At 43.0% G+C, this 23,385-nt stretch overlaps 1 protein-coding gene across 2 annotated transcripts; it reads right to left on the bottom strand.

Annotated features, from left to right (window-relative positions):
* Positions 1-1,047: 1,047 nt before the first annotated feature.
* On the bottom strand, positions 1,048-23,379 carry IRS4 (insulin receptor substrate 4). 2 transcript variants are annotated; one of them, XR_003257469.1, is made up of 3 exons: positions 20,241-23,379; positions 19,273-19,609; positions 1,048-3,476 (listed from the first exon to the last, which is right to left on the bottom strand). XR_003257469.1 is itself a non-coding variant. In XM_026089555.1 (2 exons), exons 1-2 carry the CDS (start codon positions 23,110-23,112, stop codon positions 3,472-3,474), a joined length of 2,877 nt encoding a protein of 958 aa, XP_025945340.1. In that variant the 5' UTR covers positions 23,113-23,379; the 3' UTR covers positions 1,048-3,471. The 2 variants fall into 2 exon arrangements, 1 of the variants encoding a protein (XP_025945340.1); XM_026089555.1 differs by lacking the exon at positions 19,273-19,609.
* Between the last annotated feature and the right edge of the window lie 6 nt (positions 23,380-23,385).

Genomic DNA, 23,385 nt, shown 5'->3' with positions numbered 1-23,385 from the left:
CAGGGAGCAGATTTCAGGTCCAATGAGACCTTCAGTCAAAGCTCTCTTAAAGCTGCTACTGTGAAGCTGTTGCAACAGTCTTGACAGTGTTTGGATAATTTTCACTGTTTGTTTACTGCTTGTGCGGCTGTTTCTGCCATGTATGAGAAGTACTGTTTCCTTTTTCTTCCCAATACAGGCTGCGTGCTATAAAATGAGGCCCCGAGTAAGGGGGCTGGTTAGTTGGGAAAATCCTATTCTTTCTTACAGCAAATGAATTTACAGAGACTTGTTTTAGTGAGCTATTCTGAGTAACAGAATAAGAATTAAATTAGGTATTTTTAAAGAAAAATGTAATCCAAGAAATTTCAAAATAATCACCTACATTTATAGAGATCACATATGCTCATATTTATGGATAAAAATGTTTATATACAGAATTGTTGACATACCTTTCAACATCAGGAAAATAAGAATCTGAAAAGGCACTACATTTTGTTGATATTTCCAGAGTTAAGTTGAGTTGTTTTTAAAAGTGGGTGCAGTACCTGAAATTGAGATATCTAGATGGGTTTTGGTTTTACATACTGAGACCATATTTAACACATCTCAAAACGAAATCATATTACAAAGTTTGCAACAGCAAACCACACTTGTTCCCTTTTACACTAAACTCCAAAGGCATCACCCTGTTTGACCTGCACTGCTAAAAATTCCAAGAATATTTTTTATAAGGAAACTTAAATATCCTATCATAAGCAGAGTTATGAACAAACGGAAGAAGTATTATGCACTGATTTTTTCCATTCAGAAACTCAACTGAGTACCAGCATTATGAACTACTACAAAGAAAGTTTCTGAGTGTTTTACTGTATATAACATTTTGCACCAAGTGGCAGAGAAAATTGGATAGGCTAGGAAACACTCCCCTGTAGTAAGCTAAAAGATTCTCCAAATCCTCAGGGAAGCAGGGTGACAAAACCACTTAAAAAAAAGAAGCGGTAGCAGGAAATGCGATTTTGACACAAAAACCAAAGTTTGTTTAAAAATAAAACCCAGACACGGAGCTACATGAACACGTATTTACTGCAAGTAGCTCTATGGAAAGCCAAGTCAGATAAATATAAACACTATACAGAGCTTCAAGCCAGTCTCCCAAAACCGCAAACGCGATGTGTTTTACAAAGAAAACAATGTAACAATATTTACAATGGAAGACAAAGCCAGATCAATCAGCTCAACTTTAAAACAGATCTGTGAAGCAGAAATAGCAAATATAATGAACAGTTTCAACCATATATGTCTTAGTTTGTACAGACAATAACTGTCCAATATCAAATTAAATTTACAGGACAAACATTGTTCCATCATTGGTATTTTTGTACTATACAGCAGCATAAACGGGTAGCTGGAAGGTAGTATATATAGTGATATGTTTTACATATTCTGAAAATGTTCTTCCAGCACAATACTGAATAAATTAGTTGCTGTAAACTAAGAGATTCAAAAAGATTGCATATTTATTATGCCGTACCTGTTAGTATCTGTACCACTATACTTGAGGTTACCCATTTACTTATTTATTCAGCATTTAATAAATCAGTGCTGTATATTGTACAATGGCAGCCTCAGGGATCTAATATGAAATAAGTATGTAACACCATAATTTTCTTCAAAACAACCTTTTCCTTTCACATTAAATGTTTAGAACTATCTTCATCCAAATTTTAATTTCTTAAAAAAGATGTAAAGCTTTAAAAAAAGCTGTCTACATATTGCATTATTAATTTACCAGACCAAACAAAAGCTATATGGCAAGACAGTATCATGGTCTATAAAAGTGGTCATATTTTTAATTAGTGTATGTTTAGCAGCAACAAGTAACTGTACCAACTTAAACTTTTCTTCCAGAATCAAAAACAGGTCTGTGCTTTTAAACCCTGTAGTGACAGGTTTTGTCCCTGTCACTAGGACACTGCATAAACAGATTGGTACCAACTATGTTTCCAAAAAGGTCTCCATATTTTAGTGACATGTACATTTTAATACTACTCAAAAATAGATTTGGGTACACATCACCAAACATCAAAATGGACAGTGTCTGATTTGTTATGCCAACTGGACTAGTCTTTCAAAGGTTGTACGTTAGAGGCGAGGCAGCCCTACAACACGCTTGTACAATATACAATGAAGAGGATTACCAGCTGTGTGGTGCAGTACAGCATGAGGATTCGCGTACCACTTCCAAACCCTTTATCAATCGTCAGTGCCTTGTATTATACATTGCATGTACCAACAACTAGAGTCATGCTCTTAAAGTTCATAGCAGTGTTAAAAGCCTAAACTCATTTCAACCAAAAAAAAAAAAAATCAGTACAAGAGTGAAGCACTTAAGCCCTTATTTTTCTACAATTTATTTTAAAAGTGTCAAATAGTCATTGTTTGCATTTCTTTAGGCAGGATAAGGACAGTTGATGAGCTGACTTTTTAATTTTTCCCCTTGTGCCAGGAAGAAAAAAAATATATATATATAGTCCCAAGTTAAAAATGGGACTTTGGTCGAAAGTAAGATCAATTAGGGTGGTTTCTCTTTAAAAAGCTACAGCTGACAAATATAATGCAGAAGTTACAAAAGTTGGATAAGACTCTGCACTTCTCCATTTGAATGCATGAACGAAAACCTCATTTTGCACAATTCATATTTATAAACAAGTAACTTGAGGGTAAGAAAAAACAGTCTACAAGACAACCAGCCCATTAATCCTACTTTGTACACACCAAAATTCTGAGCAAAAAATTCAGTTTAAGCTCTGACAGACATTTGATTTAAAATACTCTAGCCTATGATCAAGAAATACCTCTTGTACCATAAACGCAAACATAAAAAAAGAAAAAGAAAAAAGGCAGAAGAGGTCTCTCCTTCACAGACCAGCTCAGTCCCACGGGTTCTCCCCTCAAGCTAACGTGCACCTCTCCCTCCCTCCCTCCTTCCACCCTGCCACCTGGGGAAAAAAAAAAAAAAAAAGGGAAAAAGATCTTGAACTGCCAAAATATTTCTAAACAATACATATTTTAAGCTAATCACTTGTTAATGTACCAGAGAAGCAAAACCCATGTTAACCAGACAATCAGAAACCAGCTTTGACTCCTCAGAATATAAATAAAAACAAACGCGCGGGCGAGGCGGGAGGAAGAAAGGGGGCACCCAGGAGTCTCCTGGTAGCTCTAGCGCTGCCTCCCACATCGGTAGGACAGGAAAGACCAAATTCCATCACCAAAGCACAGCTATGAAAAAAATCTCAGTTCAAATGAACGCGACTGTAAAGAGCTGATGTCTATGAAAAAATTAAAAGGACGTGTGGCTATGTCCGTGCTGGTGGAAATGAAAGTAGCCGGCTGGAGCTGAGCTTTGCTTCCAAAAGCACCACACAGTTTCTGGAGTTACCAGCAGAAAAGTCTTCTCTTCCAACAATGGTTTCCATGGTAATGCAGTCAGTCTAGGGAGAGAGAGAGAAAGGAAAAAAGAAAGTCGGTGACATTTTAAATGCAAGTTATATTGGAAAAAAACGTTTTCCAGTGAGGAGAATACACGGAGCTCATCCCTCGCAGAAGCGACAGCTGCCGAACGCAGCTTTCTCACGCGGGAGGGGGCCCCGCTAAACGATACCGTGCTCGGAAAACCCGAGCATCCTGGAAAAAAGCAAAGCCTGAAGCAAGCAGCGAAGCGCCTGCAGCGCACCGGAGCCCACCCCAGCTCGGAGCCCGACACGCGCAGCCCGGCCCGGCGGCTGCCCACCGYGGGGAAGGGCCGGGGCTCACGCCACCCTGGGCCCCTTCCCTGCCGAGACGTCGTTTAGAGATCTCGGCACCCTCAGCGGCCAGGGCTACGCACGCAGGGGAGCCTGTTACGACGCACGCGGCACGGGATGAGCGTAGAGCCGTGCCGCTCGCCACGATGCAGTCAGGCTTGCGGCAAACACTCCCCTGCACAGCAGGTACAGACACACTGGGCGACTCCGGCTGCAAGCAAGGAGCGGCGAGTCACGGCACTGCCAGCCCGGTCCTCAACTTTTCAGGAAAAAGCATAATTTAGTTATTATAGGAAACACCACAGAGTTTGGAGTTTTAGTGATTTTTTTTTTTTAAAGAGATAGACAACGCACTGTACAAAGAGCACGTAACTACGCTAGACAGTCGTCTTTACTGTGCTCAACAAAACATGGTGGCTTCAAACTGATTGAAAAAGGCAAAATACAAAGTGCTCAGTAAGTTAAGAGAAAAAAGTCTTTTATTATAGGAAGATTTGGTTGGATGGCAGGGCAGAAATGGAAATATTAAAACAGAGGATGACCTCGAAGAAGAACGCTAGCTCTCCGATTAAATGGGCACAAGCGGGTTCTCACCAAGGTGAGAACGGCTCAACAGGTTCACAACATGGAAAAAAATTGATGCCGAGAGGGATCTGAATGCTTTCGGCAGTGGTGTACACAAATTGAGAAACACACAAAGAACTTTTAAGCCCATTACAAACCCTTTCCACTTCCAACACAACCAGCCTGAAAGCTAATTTTTGGTCTGGAGGAGCGCCATCAGCCACCATATCGTCGCCCAGTCCCCAGAGACTGCTCTCCTCCGCCGTTTTTCTCCCCTTCACTTTGGGCACAGCACTTCCCGGAGCTGTAAGCCTCCTTCCAGACCACTTACACATCTAGCGCTGCCTTTTCTGCTTGGCACTGACCTTCCAGAAGCACACGGTCTACGGCAGGTCTACTGTGGCAGTGCCCCTAGTCCTCCTATTGCTGTAACAGTTCCTGATTCTTCCTGCTGCAGCTAGGGACAGCGCTTGCAAAACCTTCCATTCTCGTCCTCAAGGTGAGGACYGAGGGCACCGTTTTCTGCTAGTCAATTGGTTTTGGTCACTCTACAGTCAGATCTTCCCACCCCCCCTTCGAGCTGACACACGAGCCTGCAGGGATCCGTCTCCTGCCATTACATGGAAGAAGGAAGCCGCAAGTTTGCCATCAGCGCGGCGACAACTAACAGGAGAGAATTAGCCTTCAGAAAGCATCAGATGCAGAAGCGCAGCCTACTTTTCCCTCTCCGATCCRTGCAACACAAGCTCTGCTGCTACTCGGCGGGACCCGCCACCGCCGCGGAGAGCTGCGCACAGGCGCTGCCGTCGCCGGGCGGTGAGGGGCAGCGCCGGCTGCTGCAGCCAAAGAGGGCGAGATTTGGAGCTTAATCCTGGCTGTGCTGTTTTGCCTGGTCTAAAGAAAGAATAATACTTGACCAGCGCCACCACAGGAATATTCTGAAGCAGATGTGGCCATCTAAAGAGCAGGCAAGAGTTGTGTATAACAACGCAAACCTGTATGTTTACTCACACAAGCAATCACGAAGCAGGCACTTGTTAAACACACAACAGCTCCACCCTTGCTCAAGTTAGCCGGGCTCACATCGGACCTTCTTTAAAAATACCGTCCCTTCCCAACACGGCGCAGAGGAGCTGCCCCGCGCGAGGCGGCCGGGGGCCCGGCAAAGCGCCGGCTCCGGGCCGAGGCTGCCGAGCGCCTCCGGAGCCGGGCAGAGGCGGAGGACGCAGCAGGGCTGCAGCGGCTCCGGGGGGCACGAAGCCTTCAGGGAAAACRTGCATAACCCACACCGAGGTTTGGGGTGCTGAGTTTCATTTTTAAAACATATACTCATCTCAAACACACAGCAACTAAGTTTTCACAATTCAAGGAAGACATCCAAGAGTATATATAATACATAAAATCCTTTGCAGAAAGTTTGAAGTCACTGCAACTATCAACTCAAAAATCTCAGTTTGTATTATTTCACAGAAATCCTAAAATAAGATCACTACAAAATCCTACTCCTTGTTAAACGCAGAGGGTAACGTGGTTAGAAACAGCTTTGCTTTTACAGAAGCTATCAGTTTTGAAATAGTTTTCCCCTTTAGAAAAAGATTATTTTGTTGCAGGACCAAAGGATGAAAATACGCACCCCGCACTGCAGTGAATCGCACCTCGATGAGGCACCAGGGGAAATATCACAACAGCCAAGGCTTCTACATTAAACCTCCGTTCGGTAAAAGCTAACATCGACCGCCGCCCCCACCCCCTTCCTTGCCTTGGACCTAGGAGCCGACATGAAAGGAACTTCAGGAAGCGCCTCTGCTTTAGTCAGGACCTTCTTCCTCCACGCCTAACCCGCGGCACGCCTGGAAGCGGCTCGGCAAGTTATTCTAACCTCTTCAAGCACATCCCCGAAACGTCCGAGCAGCAAGGCCCGGCTGCTCCAGCAGGACACCCCACAGCAYATAGCTCGGCATTCACAGCTAAAAACCTTCTGAAAACTCTTCACGAACTTCTGCCAAATTACATTTGGAATACATGGAGGGGAAGAGCTTAACAGCAAAACCCTGCCTGCCTTGTAACTTGGATTCTCTGAACCTCCCGCACTGATGCGGAGTAACTTACAGGAAATCAGAAGAAAGTACCTACCTACCTACCCTCAACTAAGCTTCACGGGAACTTATAAATTCCCTGGCTTTCCTGGGTCAGGTAAGGGAGCTTTACACCGCTGCAAAGGGAAGCTCAGGACCTCCCTGTAGTGCCCCCCTTCCCTAACCTCTACGCCACGGAGTTAACCGATTTTCATCTTTCTCATTAATTTGTCCCCCCTACTCCCCCTGAGCCTAAGCTGCCTTTGGGGATGTGAGAACCGTGCATAAACCTAAGGAGTCTCATGTAAACATCACCTACAAGCTGAAAACAGTCTCACAAAAGCTTCCAGTATTTTGCTTCTAGCTGCAAATCCATAGTTGTCACCCATGGAGTTACTGACTGTCACCGCTCTTCTAACCCTCTTTATAAAGCTGAAAATGTCAATACCGCAGTCTGAACAGCACAGCTGGCCGATTCCTCAAGTCATCAGTTCTTTTGGGGGGGGGATAAAAACATCACCCATTCATATATATAAATATGTATATGTCTACATACACTTGTGTGTGTGCATGCATATGTATATACACACACACACATATATACAGATATCTCTATCTCAGGCAGGAGGAAAAAACCCTGCAGCCGGACATGCCGCGTCCCCCTCCAGGTCCGGCCCGCAGCTCCCGGCCTCCTGCAGGGCCAGGCGCGACGGCCACCCCAGCAAGCGCCAACTGCCCCGTCCAGGCGACCACCCCGCTCTGGTTTTATTTACATAAAGGCACCTTCATGCAGCAGGGTGAGCGCACATTCACTTATTAGTCAAAGAGCTGTAAAATGGGCTTAGTGGAAATGAAAATAAGGCCAAAATCTGTTGTGCTGCCGATACCCTCAGCTAATTCCTGGCTTTCCACCTCTGTGGTGCCCGGCTAGGAGACCCTTCGTCAACGGCTCGGGTTTCTTAGTGGGACTGCAAGCGTGCTCATGCATTAAGCTCCTTGGCCGTTCCTTCCCCCTCTCACCTGAATTTCTTCCATTTTTAGGGGTAGCCAGTAAATGTTACTGTTAAAATAATAGTTAAAATAATGGAAGATATGAAGTGCTTGAAAAAAATAACACAACTTTTGTGAAGTCAGATGGTCTTATTTCAGCCTTCATAACACAGGATTTATCGGCCAACATTTTTCTAGGTTAACAGCGAGAACATGAGAATTGCTGATCAATGGCAAAACAAACAAACAAACAAAAAAACATTATTCGTATTTCATTACTGTATGAATATATTTGACTCAATGCTGACTGGACACGGACCAGCAAAGGAAGCTGTCAAGTAAATGGATGAAACAACTCCTGTAAAAGGAAAACAGATTATCACAAGCAACCGAGCTAGGAAGACAGGACCAATGCTCAAAGTAGCCCATAGGTTCCTTGGAGTTCTTAAAACATAAATGCCACCGAAAAAAGTTAGTGGCTAGACCAAACACGACAAGACTGAAAACAACTTCACTGCAGAACCAGTGTAAACATGTCACTATTCCTGGGTTTTTATGAGTTTTTCAAACGAAAATCTGCTCAATCTACTTCCAAAAAAAAAAACAAAAAACAAAACCCACCCCCACCTCAAAAAAAACACAAGAAAGATGAGCTGATTGACACAATAAAACAAGCAGCAAAAACTTGAACTTGGGGGGGGGGGGAGTACATATTTAAAACAGTCTTGAAAAACAACTTGAAAACGTTTTCCTAGCACCTAACTGGGCTCTTCTTCTGTTCGATACAAACCCTGGCTTTGTCAGGAGCATCTATACAAAAACTTCATCCTTTATTCAAAGTTGAGCTCTATTGACTCAGAACGGGAGGGACAACACGAACTCAATTTCCTATGAACATTTAACATGGAAAACAAAAGTCCAGACCGCATAAGGCATCCAAAAATTTTCACAGATCACCTCTCAACACATAAACCCAGTTTAGAAAATTAAAAACACATTGTCATTACATAATTTCTTTTTTTTTTTCTTTTTTTTTTTTTTTTAAGATAAAATCAGATTGAGTATACCAAGATTATAAAACTGTGCACAGCTCTCAGAATCTTCCTAAGGGATAAAACATCAGAGAAAACGCATAGAAAGGACATGAGGGAAACTAAGAAAGGCAAATATTTAAAACAGAATGGCAACAAGCCATTGCTCAGAAAAATGTTTTGTTTAAAATTAAGAAAAGGCAGAGGATTAGATTAGTCTTAATTCCTTAGACTGCAAACAGAGCGTGTTCCATCTGAAAACATCAGATGAGAATATATCCAATTCACACTTCATTTTCCTGTATCTGAATTAAGATGCAATAGACGGAAAAGTCAGGCCACTTCAAAGCAAACCGAGAGGTTTCAAGAAAAGCGCAGGCAGGCCACCAGGGCAGGGCAGCGGGACGCAGCGCGCCACGATCCGGACCTTCCCCGTGCCCCGCGCACGACCGGCGCGCTGCRGGGAGAGGGGCCGTTCACCCAAATACAGGCCTCACAAGTTCACGGGAAAGCGTTTTGCACCCAAAACTCCCAAGCAGACGCCGACGCTCCCAAGGCGCTTGCCAGTTCCTCAGGTCCCCGTTGGGAGGGCACGGCTTCCGGAGCCGCTCCGCGTGAGCGCCGATACTGGGGGAGGGCAGAACGGCTGCTCCGCTCGCACCCCAAACGCCCAGCGCACGCCAGCTCAGCGGATACGCGTTCACGTGGCTCACTGCACGCGCAGTCACCCAGCCAAGGCCCCGAGACAGAAAAACATCCTTCCGGGGGAAATACGCCAAACTACATGCCTACCTTTAAGTACATATTTCAGGTAGTTTCTTAAATCGGCAACAAAGCAACAGTGTTCAAATTCAGCTAATGATTATATATTTTGTACCTATAATTTGACTGATCGATCTTTCTACAAGCAGGAAAAGCTAAACTTGTTAAAAAAAACAAAACACTGTTACAYCATCCACTTTTCATTGGATAAACTGCTTAAAACGATCAGTAATGCCACATCCCAGTATATTAGGCTGCTTTTCTTCAAATTGTATGTATAARATCTAGAAGACTGCAAGTTACTCTTACAAGTAATCTTTATCCACAATTGCTCATTCAAGCATGGTTCACTATTCTTAATGCTTAACATTTTCGTGAGTTAATAAGCCTCTCCCATGCTTTACGATCGTTTTTATTTACTTTGCAGAAATGCCTTATCTTGTGCAACAGCAGCTTCTTTTTCTGTTTTAATAAACAGTAGTGAAGTTTCTAGGAAGGCATTATGCACACTCCCTAATTTCATCGCCTTTACTGATACTATTCCTAGAATTAGGAAACTTTCGTGCAGTTTTGGCAGGGGCATAACAACAACTTAAATTGCACTGGACAGCTTGACAAGAAGTTGGGTTTTTTTTTGTTTGGTTGTTTTTTTTTTTCCTCCGAACTAAACTTCTGCTCTAAGTACAGCAAGACAATATTAAAATTAACTTTTAACCAGCTGAAAAACCATAGCTTAGAAGTTCAAAACTTCAGATTTTTATGTTACAGAAGTATGAAAAAAAGTTCTGCTTGTTCAAAAACAGTCCCCCCCGGAAGTGTATAAAGATACTATGACTTACCTCCTAAACCGCAGAAAATATACAGGTAAATTTTTGCAGGAGAAATCATTCAGGTGGCTTAAGACAATGCCACCTGCTACAGGTCACCATCCAGCCAACTGGATGTTACCAATTGYTAGGAAAATAATAGGAAAAAAAAGCAGACAGGTAGAATAATGATAGTGAATACCGCGCGCGGTCCCTGCATCCAGAAAGGACATACACAGCCGGATGAGTTTCAGAGACCAAAGGCAAGGAGCAGCTGCCTCGGAGGGACAGCCAGTAACAAGGACTCTTCGGCCTCAGGAGAGGTACTGGGACAGGAAACAGGATAATCAGCAAACTAAAAAGTTTTACTGCATGTCAGTGCTTTGCGTGGCAAGGAAAGTGGCTAACAGTGAATAGGCTAAACRTATGGCAGAGAAGAGACGACATCTACAAAATAATCATAAGTGGCGTGGAGAAACCAGATAAGGGTTCGTTATCTCTTCCAGTGCAAAAACTAGGGGCTATCAAAGAAAGCTAGCAGGGAGCTGGGTCCGAAACAGCAGAAAGGGCTTCATGCAGTGCCTACAGGGTCTGACCAGAGGCTGCTGTGGCTACAAAAAGTTTACATGGGTTCAAAGAGAGATTGGAAAAGTACTTGGAAGTAGTATCTATACAGGATTATCAAACAGACAGACCACATCAGGCTCAGGAAATCCCCCAAGCTGAAAGAAATCGGAGGCAGGGAGTATGCTTGCAGGGAAGCATTATATAAGCTTGAGCTGTTCTTCCTCCCTCTTGGGTGGTGGCTGCTTACGGTCCCTGCTGAAAGGAGGGGACAGGAGGCCAGCGAGGTCCTGCACTGAATGAGCAAAACCATTCTCAGGAACACGATTAAGAGATAAAGGAAAGTGTCACTCATGACTACGGAAACAGCTCCCCACCTTTCAAATCACCTTTCTTGATGTTTCCCTTCTATAGGAAGTTTCACATGTCGCAATTCTTCTCTTCCCAACCCCTTTAGCCATTGACATTCGAAAGTGTTCAGCAGTTTCTCTTTTTCTTTCACCTCTACCACCATAAAGGACTGTCACCAGCAGAAACTTGCTCCACAGCCACATACCTGAGTAATTACAGCCTCTGCGCAGTCTAGCTTCTGCCCCTACGACAGCCTGGCYGCCGCAGCCAGGCCGTTTGCCCACGTGGGCCCACACAAAGCCTCTCTACCATCAGCCCCCACCCGCTGCCGCAGAGAGTGGTGGCATGCAACAATTTTTTAACTATCATGTTATTGAGTATGTGCTAACATTAGGATGCCCAAAGCCCTGGCTGATGCAGGGGATGCAGAAGAATGGTTCAGATTGCATATCTGAAGCAAGGTCTTCTCAAATCACAGCACCCGCACAAGAGCCAAGGAGAAGGCCTTCAGCTTGCAGAGGCAGCTCGGGAACACACAAAGTAGACAGAGTTAAACCGTGCTGATACACAGACAAGCTTTAATCAACTAACCGAGTGCAACTCTTGTTCAACATTTACCCCATGAACACATCACCATTAACATTTCGATCATTTCTAGTACCCTCAGCCTCAGAGACGCATGGACAGAGCCTCACCACTGCCACCTTTTCCAGATGCACCTCCCAACCACCACAGTGTCTGTTCAACCTGATCTACCTACACAGAAATAAAATAATGTGCACCTCTCAAAGGTAGGGTTTTATGCTCTAACTTCCACAGGCTACTCTCAAGCACTGAAAGTAGCACAGGAGAGACRAGCAGGCATCACTCCAGACCTTGTTGTTTAAAGATGAGCTCCAAAAAGCTCTAAAACAGTGGTTACAGATCCTCAAGGTGAATATATCTTCCCAGTGCACACTGCCACCTCCTCTTAATGAATTATCYTGCCCCCACCGCTAGAAGACTGCCTGAATCCCAGCACTGCAGCTACAAAGTTCCTGCAGAAACCAGAAGAAAATGGTAATACTAAGGCAGCTCCATCACCTTAGCTGCTTTGGGAGCAAAGCCACCTGAAGAACTGAGGACGCAGTTCCATGTTACATCAACTGCACAGTGCCACCAAATATGTGGATCCTGTGCTCCTTCTTCACCCTCAGTTACACATTCCTGCACCCTTGCTTGCATCAAATTTAACAGTTGCATGACTTCAGGAAAACTAACCTACATACACACACACACAGAAACACTCCTTGTTCTCCACCTGAAAGGGAGAAGTAAACATTGGGACATGCTACTATTTCACAGAGATCTACGCTGGCCCACATTCCTCTTACCAAGATTAATATCCCGGCCAGTGTCCTGATATTTACCTCATCCTCTTCAAGTCATTTAAACCGTTACAACCACTGTATTTATAGCTCACTRCCTTCCATCATTCCCTGCCATGCGTCTGTCCTTCCAAGTGCCTCTACCAGCTTCCTCTCTTGCAGCTCTTCTCAGCCAGCCTTTGCTCTTTCTGCAAGGCTGACTCTTACCTTGACTCTGCCAGTGGTGGCAACCTTGATCCTTATCTTACTCTCCACCTCAGCACCTTAAGTTTCATCCATCCCACAARTTTCATCTTTTAAGTTGTAAGTTCTTGAGGACGGAGACTAACACATTTACATTTGTGACATGGTATGCTGGACTCCCATCCAGCCTACTTTTTTAGGTTCTACACAAAGTAAGAGTAGAAGTCATGCCTGGAGAGCTACAAACTTTCATTAACAGAGTCAGGTGTCATAATATCGTCTAATGATCTCAAGATCAAATCTGTTCAGTTTTTCAACTCATTTCTTACTGTTACCCTGTTCACCACAGTCTGCAATTTAAAACCAATTTTTTTTWAAAAAAAACAGAGTTAAATGTAGATGCCATATAGTTCCAGAAGTGCCTCACATAAAAAAGCAAAAATGGTGGAAATATAAAGTCAACAGTGGATTGTTGAGTGCTATTACTGAAAACCCAAAGCATTACAAAGTTTTCTAACAAATAAACCTAAAATACAAAAAGTTCCATAAAGAAAGAGATATCTGCTCAGTCCTAACCAGTATTATTTTAGGCTCATCTATCTGTAAACAAGTTGGAGATGGGACAGAAGTTAGGGCATATTCCTGCCTCTGTATTGACAGAAGTTTTACCGGCGTTCAGCCTGTGCTGAAGAATGCCCTCGGTCAAGCCAACGGCAAATAGTCCTTGGTTACTTAGGCTGGGAAGCCAAAGGTGCCCAGATGAGAAGGGAGGCCCTTGTGTACCAGTTGGTGGTTTGTCTTGCCCACATTAGCTTGATTGTCAATACGGTGCCACAAAATTACAGAAACCCCAATACTTATCAATAGCTTAAACAGGGTTTTCTTTCTAAAAAAAAAAATATATATATCACATGGCTCACCCTAATATCTTTTTCTTGGTCTAGTGTATAATAGGTTCTCATTTATTTAATGAGCTGCCTGCTTCATTGCCAYTAAGAACTTGCCAAGCTTTGGGTGTCTTAAGAGTTCTGTATGAAAAGAAGCATCAATTCCCAAAACACTTCAGGCTCTGGCTCTCCAGTGTTAAAAAAGATATACTGCAGACTCAACTGTCCAGCAAGAGCTATAAACAATAAAGTAAACTGGCTTGGCCTAAGTATGGGAGAGGAATCCCACTATTCCCTGTGAAAGGAGGATATCATTCATTAGGAACTTAATAAATTTAGCAGATTTAACTGGTTTCTTGCATGTGCTTTGGTATTATTTCCCATGATTTCCAAAAGCAGAAAAAATGTCGATATCCTCAGTCATTCCACAAAACCTCTTCTATTGAAAGGGAAACCTCTCACCAAACAGTTAACATATTTATCAGCCCTTCATTCTCTAGCAAAAAGCATTTTTATATATTTAATGTCCTAAATAACAATTCAATTTGATATTTATATAGCTTTACAATACATATGTAAACAATACAACRAACAAGTACTATTCATCTTTTAGTACTGATTAAAAAGTTCTGAATTTGCTTAAGTCACACTACATTGTATATTTTAGCCAAATTATTAATATTAGTATAAACCATCTCTTTCAAAAACCCCTTCTCCCAGAAGATAAAAAAAGATAACACCTCCCTGCATTAACTCACAAATCTCTGGCACAGGACACACACATACATATACACACACACAAGCAATCTGAATCGCAAACATCCAAACATACAGCAAGATTACCAGAAAAATAAGCTTTTCAAGCAAGCAGCATYTGTCCCTTAAGACACAGTTCATGATTTAACCAGGTCAGAAAAATTCTTGCCAACAGTCTATTATGTTGCTGCTCTTGGGGTAATGCTACACCTGAAGCAAAATCTTCACAAATCCAAACACTTATGATGATTCAAGATCATTCGGATAAGACACTAGCAGGAAGTCAAGCAACACCTCTGAAATGCCTTTGATGAGTCGGGCTAATTTGCTTTTGTCTTCCCACTGCCCTCAAGTATGTCACAAATTCCTACTGAGCAGTTCTCAACTAAATCGGAACCATCTCTAAACTTAGTGACCTTTAGATATAGGGCTATTTTCTACTCTTGATCTGTGAGGCAGGGCTTTAAGYACTTAGAAATACTACAGTCAAGTTCTGCTTTAACCTGTAAGTGTAACTTACCATYGGATAGTTGATAACATGCAAGAACTACATGGGGGGGTGGGGGAGGAGGCAAACAGGTCACAGGGTGGGCCATAGGACAGCTCTTCAGCCAGGTCGTTACGGACTGTTTAAGGATGAGTCATAAAAAACACTAGCAAGTTTTTAGGACAAAACAGCAACAATAAAGCATCCCCGGCTCCAGAAAGCTTTACTCTCCTGCCTGCCTTTCAGTTTGATCACTCCACTTTCCTTTTGATTGAAGGATGCCACATCTGATCAAAGAAGAACTTGAAATAAAATTGTAGAGCTTTTTTCCTGGTTTAGATCAGGGGAGACAAAAAAAACAAAAACCACCACACAACTTTTCAGCAGAGTCAACAGACTGGACGCTATTCAGCCTGGTTGGGAGCCCCACAGCTCCACAAGCAGAGCACACAAACACGCACCGGGTCACAACACAGTGCTAGAAGCTCTCGCTAGCACCATCCAAAACCTCAGGTCATAAACCCTCCCCACCACCAGCAACCAACATGGAGGCAACTTATTAAAGATCCTTTCATAAAAAATGAGCATATGCAAGGTTATTATTATAATTTTTTTTTAAAAATCAACAGCGCCTCCTGCTAACAGGCCACTGAACATACGAAAAAACCGAGGCAGTATCTGCTGACGAACCCTCCCAGGAGCCCTGGGCTGCGGCAGGGCTCGGGGAGGCCTGCAGAAGCCTCCTGCACACCTCCTGCTACTCCACCTGCCGCCCCGCGCAGCGGGAGCAACACGGGCCCGCGCACGCCGCGGGGGAGGGAAGGCGGCAGCATTTTACAGGCAAAAATAAAGGGCAATAACATGTTTAAGATTGCACTCAAAGACTAAAAAAAGCAGTTTCAGTCAGTACTGGTAACTTCCTACGTCCTGCACTGGTACCTTAATGTACAAGGCAGCTACACCCAAGAGCAGAAATTTAAGACTTCCAGAAAAGACACGCATGACTATTAGCTGCAACTATGGATTTGAAATCTGGAGAAGCTGATTTCCAGAAGTATTTTAACACTCACTACAAATAAGTAGTCTCTCTTAATGACAGAGGAGCACTCTTATTTCAGATTTTCTCACCAAGGTACAAATAAAACACAACTGATTTTTGGTCAAATATGTCATAATTAATTCACTCCCACGCTACAAGACAAAAATCTGTTCTGCCTTCAGTAGCTCACATACTACTTGAGAAAGCGATCTTGTGTATTTTTAAGCATAGCAGTAAGTCACTCAAGACTGTTAAAATGGCATCTGTTACAGTAAAACTTTTTTTTTTTTTTAAAGAATTATTATCCCTACATTACTTCAAAGATTAGGATACATGTCAGTGTTCAGATACATTTCTGTTGGGTACTTCAAGCTATTTTTAAATGGGCCTGTGCCTTAAGTGTTCTACCGATACAAAAGAGCCTCAGTGTGAAGCAAACTCTTAAAAACCACTAGTCTGAAATCCAAAGGCAGCAGTTATTTGCCTGGTATCTAGTAAACTGTAATTTACTATATTAGTAGTAGCAGCTAAAACCTCCAGCTTCTGAATTTCTCCAACGTATATTGCTCATTATACTCTTCATGATTTTGCATTTGAAATACGCAAGTTACCATGAAGAACCTGGACGATTTAGTATAAAAGTTTTGCTTTAAAACTGTACTTGTTTTTCTCCCTCTCAACTCTCCCAAAGTGTACACAACATTTCTTACGCAGTCTAACACAGGAGTAGATTAAAAAGGTGAGGATCATTTAAATTATAATCCTGCACTTTGGAGAGCCTTTGAAACAATATCTTAACAACCTATTAGAATATCAGGTAGAGATAAGATTAAAGAGTGGGTGTTAAATAGGTGGGTTGATATTAAGCCGAACATTACATTTACTCTGAACAGTCTGTCTTGTTTTTGGAGGCCACGGTATCTTTGTAGGTTTAATATTTCTAATTAAGTCTGAAGAAACATACTAGTATTATACAGGACCCATTATGCAGTTTATTACCGCCCCGCTCTCATCATCCTCCTCAGTTTCTGCAAGGTCCACTAATAAGGTATACATTAGCTAAGCCCTGTTTGAAGTAGCTTTAGTGTTCTGTACTCCTAGCACAGAATTTCATGACTCAGATTCATGTAATCAAAACTGCAAACCGCTTGCTTCAATATTGTGTAACAATTTCATGATGAAACTGTTTTGCTAATGACCTCCTTAAACTTCAAGCATTAAAAATCAAAACCTTATACTCGTTTTATCATCACCGTTTTCCATATAAAACCTCAGCTCAATTTTACCTAAATCTAGAACAAAACTCTAAGAACAAGGCAGACCTATTTGCCACTTGGAGTGAGCACCCTCCCCCTCCTGCAACCATTTCATGAATGGAGAAGGGAAAAAAAAGTTTGATTCACACCAGTGAACCTGAACCAGAAGCAGTCTGGGACTCGCAATGAGGGGGCAATGATGCATTGGAAATCACTCTCTCATCGTATCACTCAGCAGTTAAGAGAATGCAGCTGAGTCACAGAACACAATATCCCATTTAAACAAACAAAAACAAAACAAAAAGGCAAATAATCAGAAGTTGGGAAATGTTTTCCTTCCATGTAAAACTGTACTTTAGGGAGAAGAGATTAAAGTTCCCTACCAGAGAGAATTTAATGAGTCAGGCATAGCTCCATTTTTGGAAGTCAATGTATCTGCTAAATCTTTTCCTTAAAAATGGATTTAACCATATAGAAATATTTTTTAGGCAAAGAGACTATGGAGTGGGATGTAAAGGGGAAGAAAACACAGTACTTAGTTCTGCTAAAAGTCTTCGAAAGTATTAAAAATATCAATTACACATAGGTACACTACACTATACCTCTTCAGGAGATAAGAGGTTTAAGAGTGAAGATTTATCTTCATGATTCAAAATAGAATTTAGAAGTTTCTTCTGGTTCATGTTCTTTTTAAATATTAAAATAAAAAGCTTCACTGTAGCAGAACCTGATCAGCTGTTTAAAGAACACAGACTTCTAAAACTCTGCTTGCTATAAGCTCAGATATACTATTTGGTATGTGAATGAAAACTAGCATCTTTATTACAAACTTTATAATAAAAAATTTTAAGCTATCACTAAGAAACAGAGGTACAGATGTACACCAATTTACCATAGTACTAGCGCACCAAAATACGCTGTATTTAAATTAGGTAAACTACTGCTAGCCTAGACTGTTCTTAAGTCTGTTCACCCCTCAGAGACACCTACAAGTAAACACCATGCACACCCCACCGGCCCTCCTATCACATACCACAAATATTTTATGCCATCTTTGTAGAAAACTGTTAGGCCTTGTTTTGAAGCAGRATTTTGGTGGGGTTTTTTTGTTTTTTTTCCTTTTTTAGACTAGAGAAAAAACAACTTAAGCTCTTACTACTCTCATGCTTAATTTCCCGCCAGTTTCCATGTTTTTATGCAGTTTCTTTCCCTTCGTTTTAATATATTTTTTCATTTCTAGAAGACTTAAATTCACAGCAAAAACACTAGCAGCAAGGCTCTTTCCTCCCTGTAACTTACAATAGACACGAAGAAAAAAAACAGCACAGGACCCCGGATGTTAACTGTAGTGGTAATGAGCAAAACGTTTAACACAAGTACAATTTCTAAACAGAGTATCTCTTGAGAAACATCTTTAAATGTAAAATTTATAGTACAGCTGAAACGAAGTCATCTTTGTTCTTTTTTCTCCATTTTGTAAGAAGTTATGCTTTACAGCACAGATTTGAGAGATATATGACAGGAATAAGACTGAGTAGGAATTCTGCTGTGTTTCTTTTTTTTTTTTTTTTTTTTTTAAGCCAAACTGACTATGGCAACCAGAGTGCCTTTGACTTCGCAGGCAAATCTTTGAAGTGCTGAAAGACTAACTTTGGAAGAAAGCACTTCTTGGACCGGCAACTTTCAACATCTTCTAAATTTGATTCCAACCAGGAAAACAAAGCAGGGAAGAAAACCACGGAGGCAAACCACACATTTCTGAGCAGCCCCAAGCAGTGCTGCCAGACTTCGAATGGCATGCCAGCAGAGGCAGRCTTACACCTTCCACTATTAAAGGCTACACAATTTCAAACTCCTACAATACCTCCTGCCTTTAAGGGGAAAATGGAAAAAGCCTACTATTTTAGTGTTTAAGACGACAGTGAAAAATATAAAAGCCAGTATTGGTCTGCCCCTTTACTGCTTTCTCTATTGACAGAGAAGTGGACAAATATCAATGTCCAACAGTGATTAAATATTTCCTCTTACTAGTCATCAATTATTGACTACACATATCTTCGCAAAGAGAGGAAAACATCGTTTCCAACACAGTTTTCTGTCTGGGTATGTGAATTACTGTGAAAAAGCTGAGTGGGTCGCTAATAGCAAAATATGGATTATGCTTGCAAAGAAACTGTTACAGCGCAGGACAGCACTTGCATAAAACACTGCTGTTTAGTCAGTGGATGCGGATCATACCACCAACAGCTAATTACTATTTTTTGCATCACCATGAGAGCAAAGAGCTTATCGTATGAACAGTAGTGTCCCTTCTCTTTCCCATAGCCTTCCTCCCCACTCCCAACAGCCTTATTTTTTATGCATACCTCAAACTTTGTTGCCTTAAGTTTGGTCAGACTTCAGTGATCACTGGAAAACTAGCAGTCTACGCTCCCAAGTTTCTGGCCTAGCAAACACCCCTCAAAGCCCACTCTTCTTCCTGCTACAGGCAGCCCTCGCTGGCTGCTGCAAAGGTGGACAGCCGCCTACAGCAGGAGAAGGACTAGGGACCAGCCTGGCCCACACGTGCCACCAGAAGGCCGCGAGCTTGGAGGGCTTCGGCTGCAGGAGCTCCTCATCGTCCCACCCAGCCACCCAGAGGTGGCTTCTCAGCAGGGTACGAGGATACTCTGGAGACCAGAGATCAAAAGGAGCATTCCAGACCTTAGGGGGGAAAAAATTAAGAGTTCTGTTTATCTAAGATTCAATCAAATAAATGTAGGCAGATTTTCACATAAAAAAAAAAAAAAAGCAAAGCATCCCACCTACATTTATTGAGATAAACAGATCTGAAAAATCCCCAAAATCATAGATTTGACTTTTAAACCCAGTTTAGCAATTCTCAGCTTACCCTATCCGTGAAACAAATTACAAAAAGCTCAAGTTCAAGAAAAAAAAAAAATAAGTGAAGACTCATCTAATTACAAGGAGAGAAGAGAAAAACAAAGGGAAAAGAGTTAACGTAACCTCAGGAGAAGATTCCAGGATATAAAATATGATTAATGTTCATACTAGCAAAATTATTTTATAAAAATCTAGGCAGAAGACAGCTTGATAACACGTGTAACTGCCTAGCAGAAGAGTTACATAAATCTATACCCCTTAGGCCAAGGACCATGTCCTGTATTTGTTCAATGGTTTGCATACTGTGCTACTACTAGACAAGCCGTACTAGAATAATACAGAAGATTGTAGAAACATTTACCCCATTTTGAAGACATTTTGATATTAAGTAGAGGAGCTAATTCCTACAGTTAAATAAGCACGAAAGGAAACCATTTCTAAAGTTACAAACCTTTTCTCGCAGCGTTACACTTCAGACTGTCGGACCTGGTGAAATCTATGCTTACGTAAGCTCCACTGTCCAAACTTGAAGTACCATTTTGGAGATGGCAAGTTGGTGTAGCAGTACTTGCCTCACAGCTTATAGGATCATCACGTAAATTCAGGGCTATGTAGTTTAAGCCATTCTGAAATCCAGTTGAGGTATCCCTGGACATTTTGCTTTCCTGACCATCAGAAATGTTTTCATCCGGTTTTAACCAAACGTTGTCAAATGAGGCAGAGCTGTGTCTTTTGCTACTGTCAGTAAAGAAAGAGGAAGAAGTAGTCACAGTCCCAGCAGAAGAAAACGTTTCAGAACTGTGTCTCCTCCTGCCTTGAGGATCAGCTCGAATCACTTTCGGTCCCATAGGAGGATCGGAGCCAGGAACAGAGAAGCTACTGCTACCAGCGTATCGATCAACGATGCACAGTCTATTAACTATGGAAGAAGGACTGTCAATCTTTACACCRTTGTCGGATTCAGAGGCAAACGGCCGAGGTGGTGTTGTTGCCATGTTGAACGTCATCTCCGTGTAATCATCAGTCCTGTTACTTGCAGCGCTAACACAAGCGGTACCAAAGGAAAGTCTAGCGTAGTCAGGATTCGGTTGGTTTCTAGGAATACTGGAACTTGCATAAATTGTAATATCTGTTAAAGAGTTGGACAGTTCCTTTGCTGCTTTTGGTGACTGTACATCCAAATCAACACTCATATAATCAGAAAGTGGGGACTGTCTGTGGTCACTACTTGAGCCTAGAGATGATGGTGATCCTTCTGCAGATAAGGAATACGGTGTATTACTTGCCTTTTCATTAAAATCAATATTTATATATTCACCAGGGCTAGCTGGCTCAGGTGGAACCGTACGATCATACATTCTTGGGATAGTATTACTTCCTCTCGTACCTAGGGGGAGTCTTGTAGGCCTAGTAGCCCTGTTCTGAGCAAGTCCTTCATCCGGACCTTTCACAACTGGTGATTTAGAGATGCCATTAGCCAGAGCTTCATTGTTGACACCTTTTATGTTTTCTGGTCCACCGTATAAGAGTTTTCCAGGTGAAGACATTGGAACATATTCACTATGGTCACCATTCTGTCCTGATAATGCCTTAAAGCTTCGGGGCAAAGAAAAATATGAACTGAAACCTTTGGAAACAGAAGTGGTATGAATATAATTTGAATCACCGGGGTGCTTTGGAGCCGAATTACCAGGTGACATATCCATATACTCATTGTTTATAATCTTCTCATTACTTCCTTTAGATATAAATCCAGTTAAAGGACTTCGGACAGGTGAAGAGCTAGCCTTGGGAAACATCATCATATATCCTCTGGAGTCAACCTGAGATGGTGACCACGAATTGTTAATCTGTTTTGGAACAGACACACTTTTAGCAGTCATTGGCAAATAATCAGTGTTGCTTGATAGAGAAGAAGCAACTCCGGGCATCATTGGCATATACCCATCATCCCTGGCTCTACTCCTGCTTTGGTTACATACAGAATCAAGGTTAGYGTCCCTGTAGTCGGATTCATGGTTATCTTTCAATTTTGGTGATTCAGAGTAAAGTAATCGTCCATGATTTCCTGCAGAATCCTCATCTAATGAAGCGGTAGTCTGTGTTGTTTTCTGCTGCGGTGCTACAGAAGTTTGTTTAGTTAGAGAGTAAGTTCTTTTCCTGAAACACTTTTCAGCCTCCATATAATCATCTCTTGAACTATCATCTGCTTGCTGCTTACTCATGGACATGTACTCACTCAAACAGTTCTCTTCTCTGATAGGTGGTGTGTTTCCCAGGGAATCCGGTGTATTACTCCTGACCCGAAAGTACCTGAAATCTCCAGGGCTAGAGCCATATTCATCTGAAGAGATAAATCCCCCGTCACTTGGGGAGCCACAAACAGATGAGCTAGAAGGCCTGGTCAACATGTCCGAAGCAGAGCCATGGCCACTACTGGAAGAAACACTGATGGGACTTGTAGTAGAGGGAAAATGTGACACTGGCAGCGAAGCAGACCTGGTGTGATAAGAAGAGCTGAAAGCTGCTCTAACATACCTTCCGCTCCCTTCTTGCCGGCCCAGATTCATCCTTGCGGTATTCAGATGGATCAGACTCCCAGTCACTGACCTAAAAGGTCTAGTCATGGTTCCTTCTCCTTCGCTGGATGTTCTGAAGCGATAGGAGCTGCTGCTTTTGGTGGTAGGCGGAGTCCCTCCAGTAACGCTCTCGGTTCTAGATCTCCTCTGCAAGCCCGTCTGGCTGGGGGGCAGGTTGCCCAAGTGCCTCCTAGTGGTGATGAAAGAAATAGGATTGGTACCACTACCACCACCAGAAGACTGGCTCTTGCTTCGGGGCCTGAACTCTGCAAAGGCTTTTAGCGCTTTCATGGTCTCCAGAAAAGTCTCATGCATATTCTGGGCGACCACCGAGTCATCCACTTGCATCCAGAGCTCTCCAGGTCCAATGGATGCAGATCTGCCCACTTCGATGAAAAAGAAGTTCTCCGAGTGCCCACAGCGGCGGATATTCATCAGCTGCAAGTGGACAGAGGGCACCTCCGAGTTCAGCTTGACAAGGTGGATGGCCTTGCTGGAGAGGCACAGCCTGTACACCCCGGTAAGGTTCTTTGTCTGCCCCAGTCCTTTGGGCTTCACGTTGACCTGCCACACCTCCTTGAAGACGGTGCCTGGCCTCAGCGCGGCGCCATAGTGCTCGTCGTCCTCATCCGCCTGCTGATCCGCGTGGTCCTCCTGCTCCAGGAAGCCCCTCTTGCTCTGGCTCATGAGCTCGCTGATGGCTTGGTACCAGGCCTCCTGCTCGGCCTCGTTCTCGGCCAGCATGGCGAAATACTCGTCCTTGGTGTACAGGGCGATGATGTGCTTGTGCTTGGCGTCGGCGCGCCGGCTGACGGTGAAGCACTGGTAGAGGGGGATGACCCGCTTGGGCGGGGGGCAGCAGAGCGAGGCGGCGCCGCCGGCGCCCGCGGCCCGCAGGCTGCTCTTGAACTTCTTCTCGCTGTCGTAGTACTCGAGGCGGGCGGGGGCCAGGTGGCTCTCGGCGCGCAGCACGAAGTAGCGCTTGTGGCCGTGCTTCTGCTTCCGCAGGTAGCCGCT

Source organism: Apteryx rowi, unplaced genomic scaffold (genome assembly GCF_003343035.1).
Source record: "Apteryx rowi isolate R43461 unplaced genomic scaffold, aptRow1 scaffold_82, whole genome shotgun sequence".
Classification (NCBI taxonomy): domain Eukaryota; kingdom Metazoa; phylum Chordata; class Aves; order Apterygiformes; family Apterygidae; genus Apteryx; species Apteryx rowi.
The sequence above is the reverse complement of the archived record's forward strand: the minus strand, read 5'-3'. Positions and strand labels throughout refer to the sequence as shown.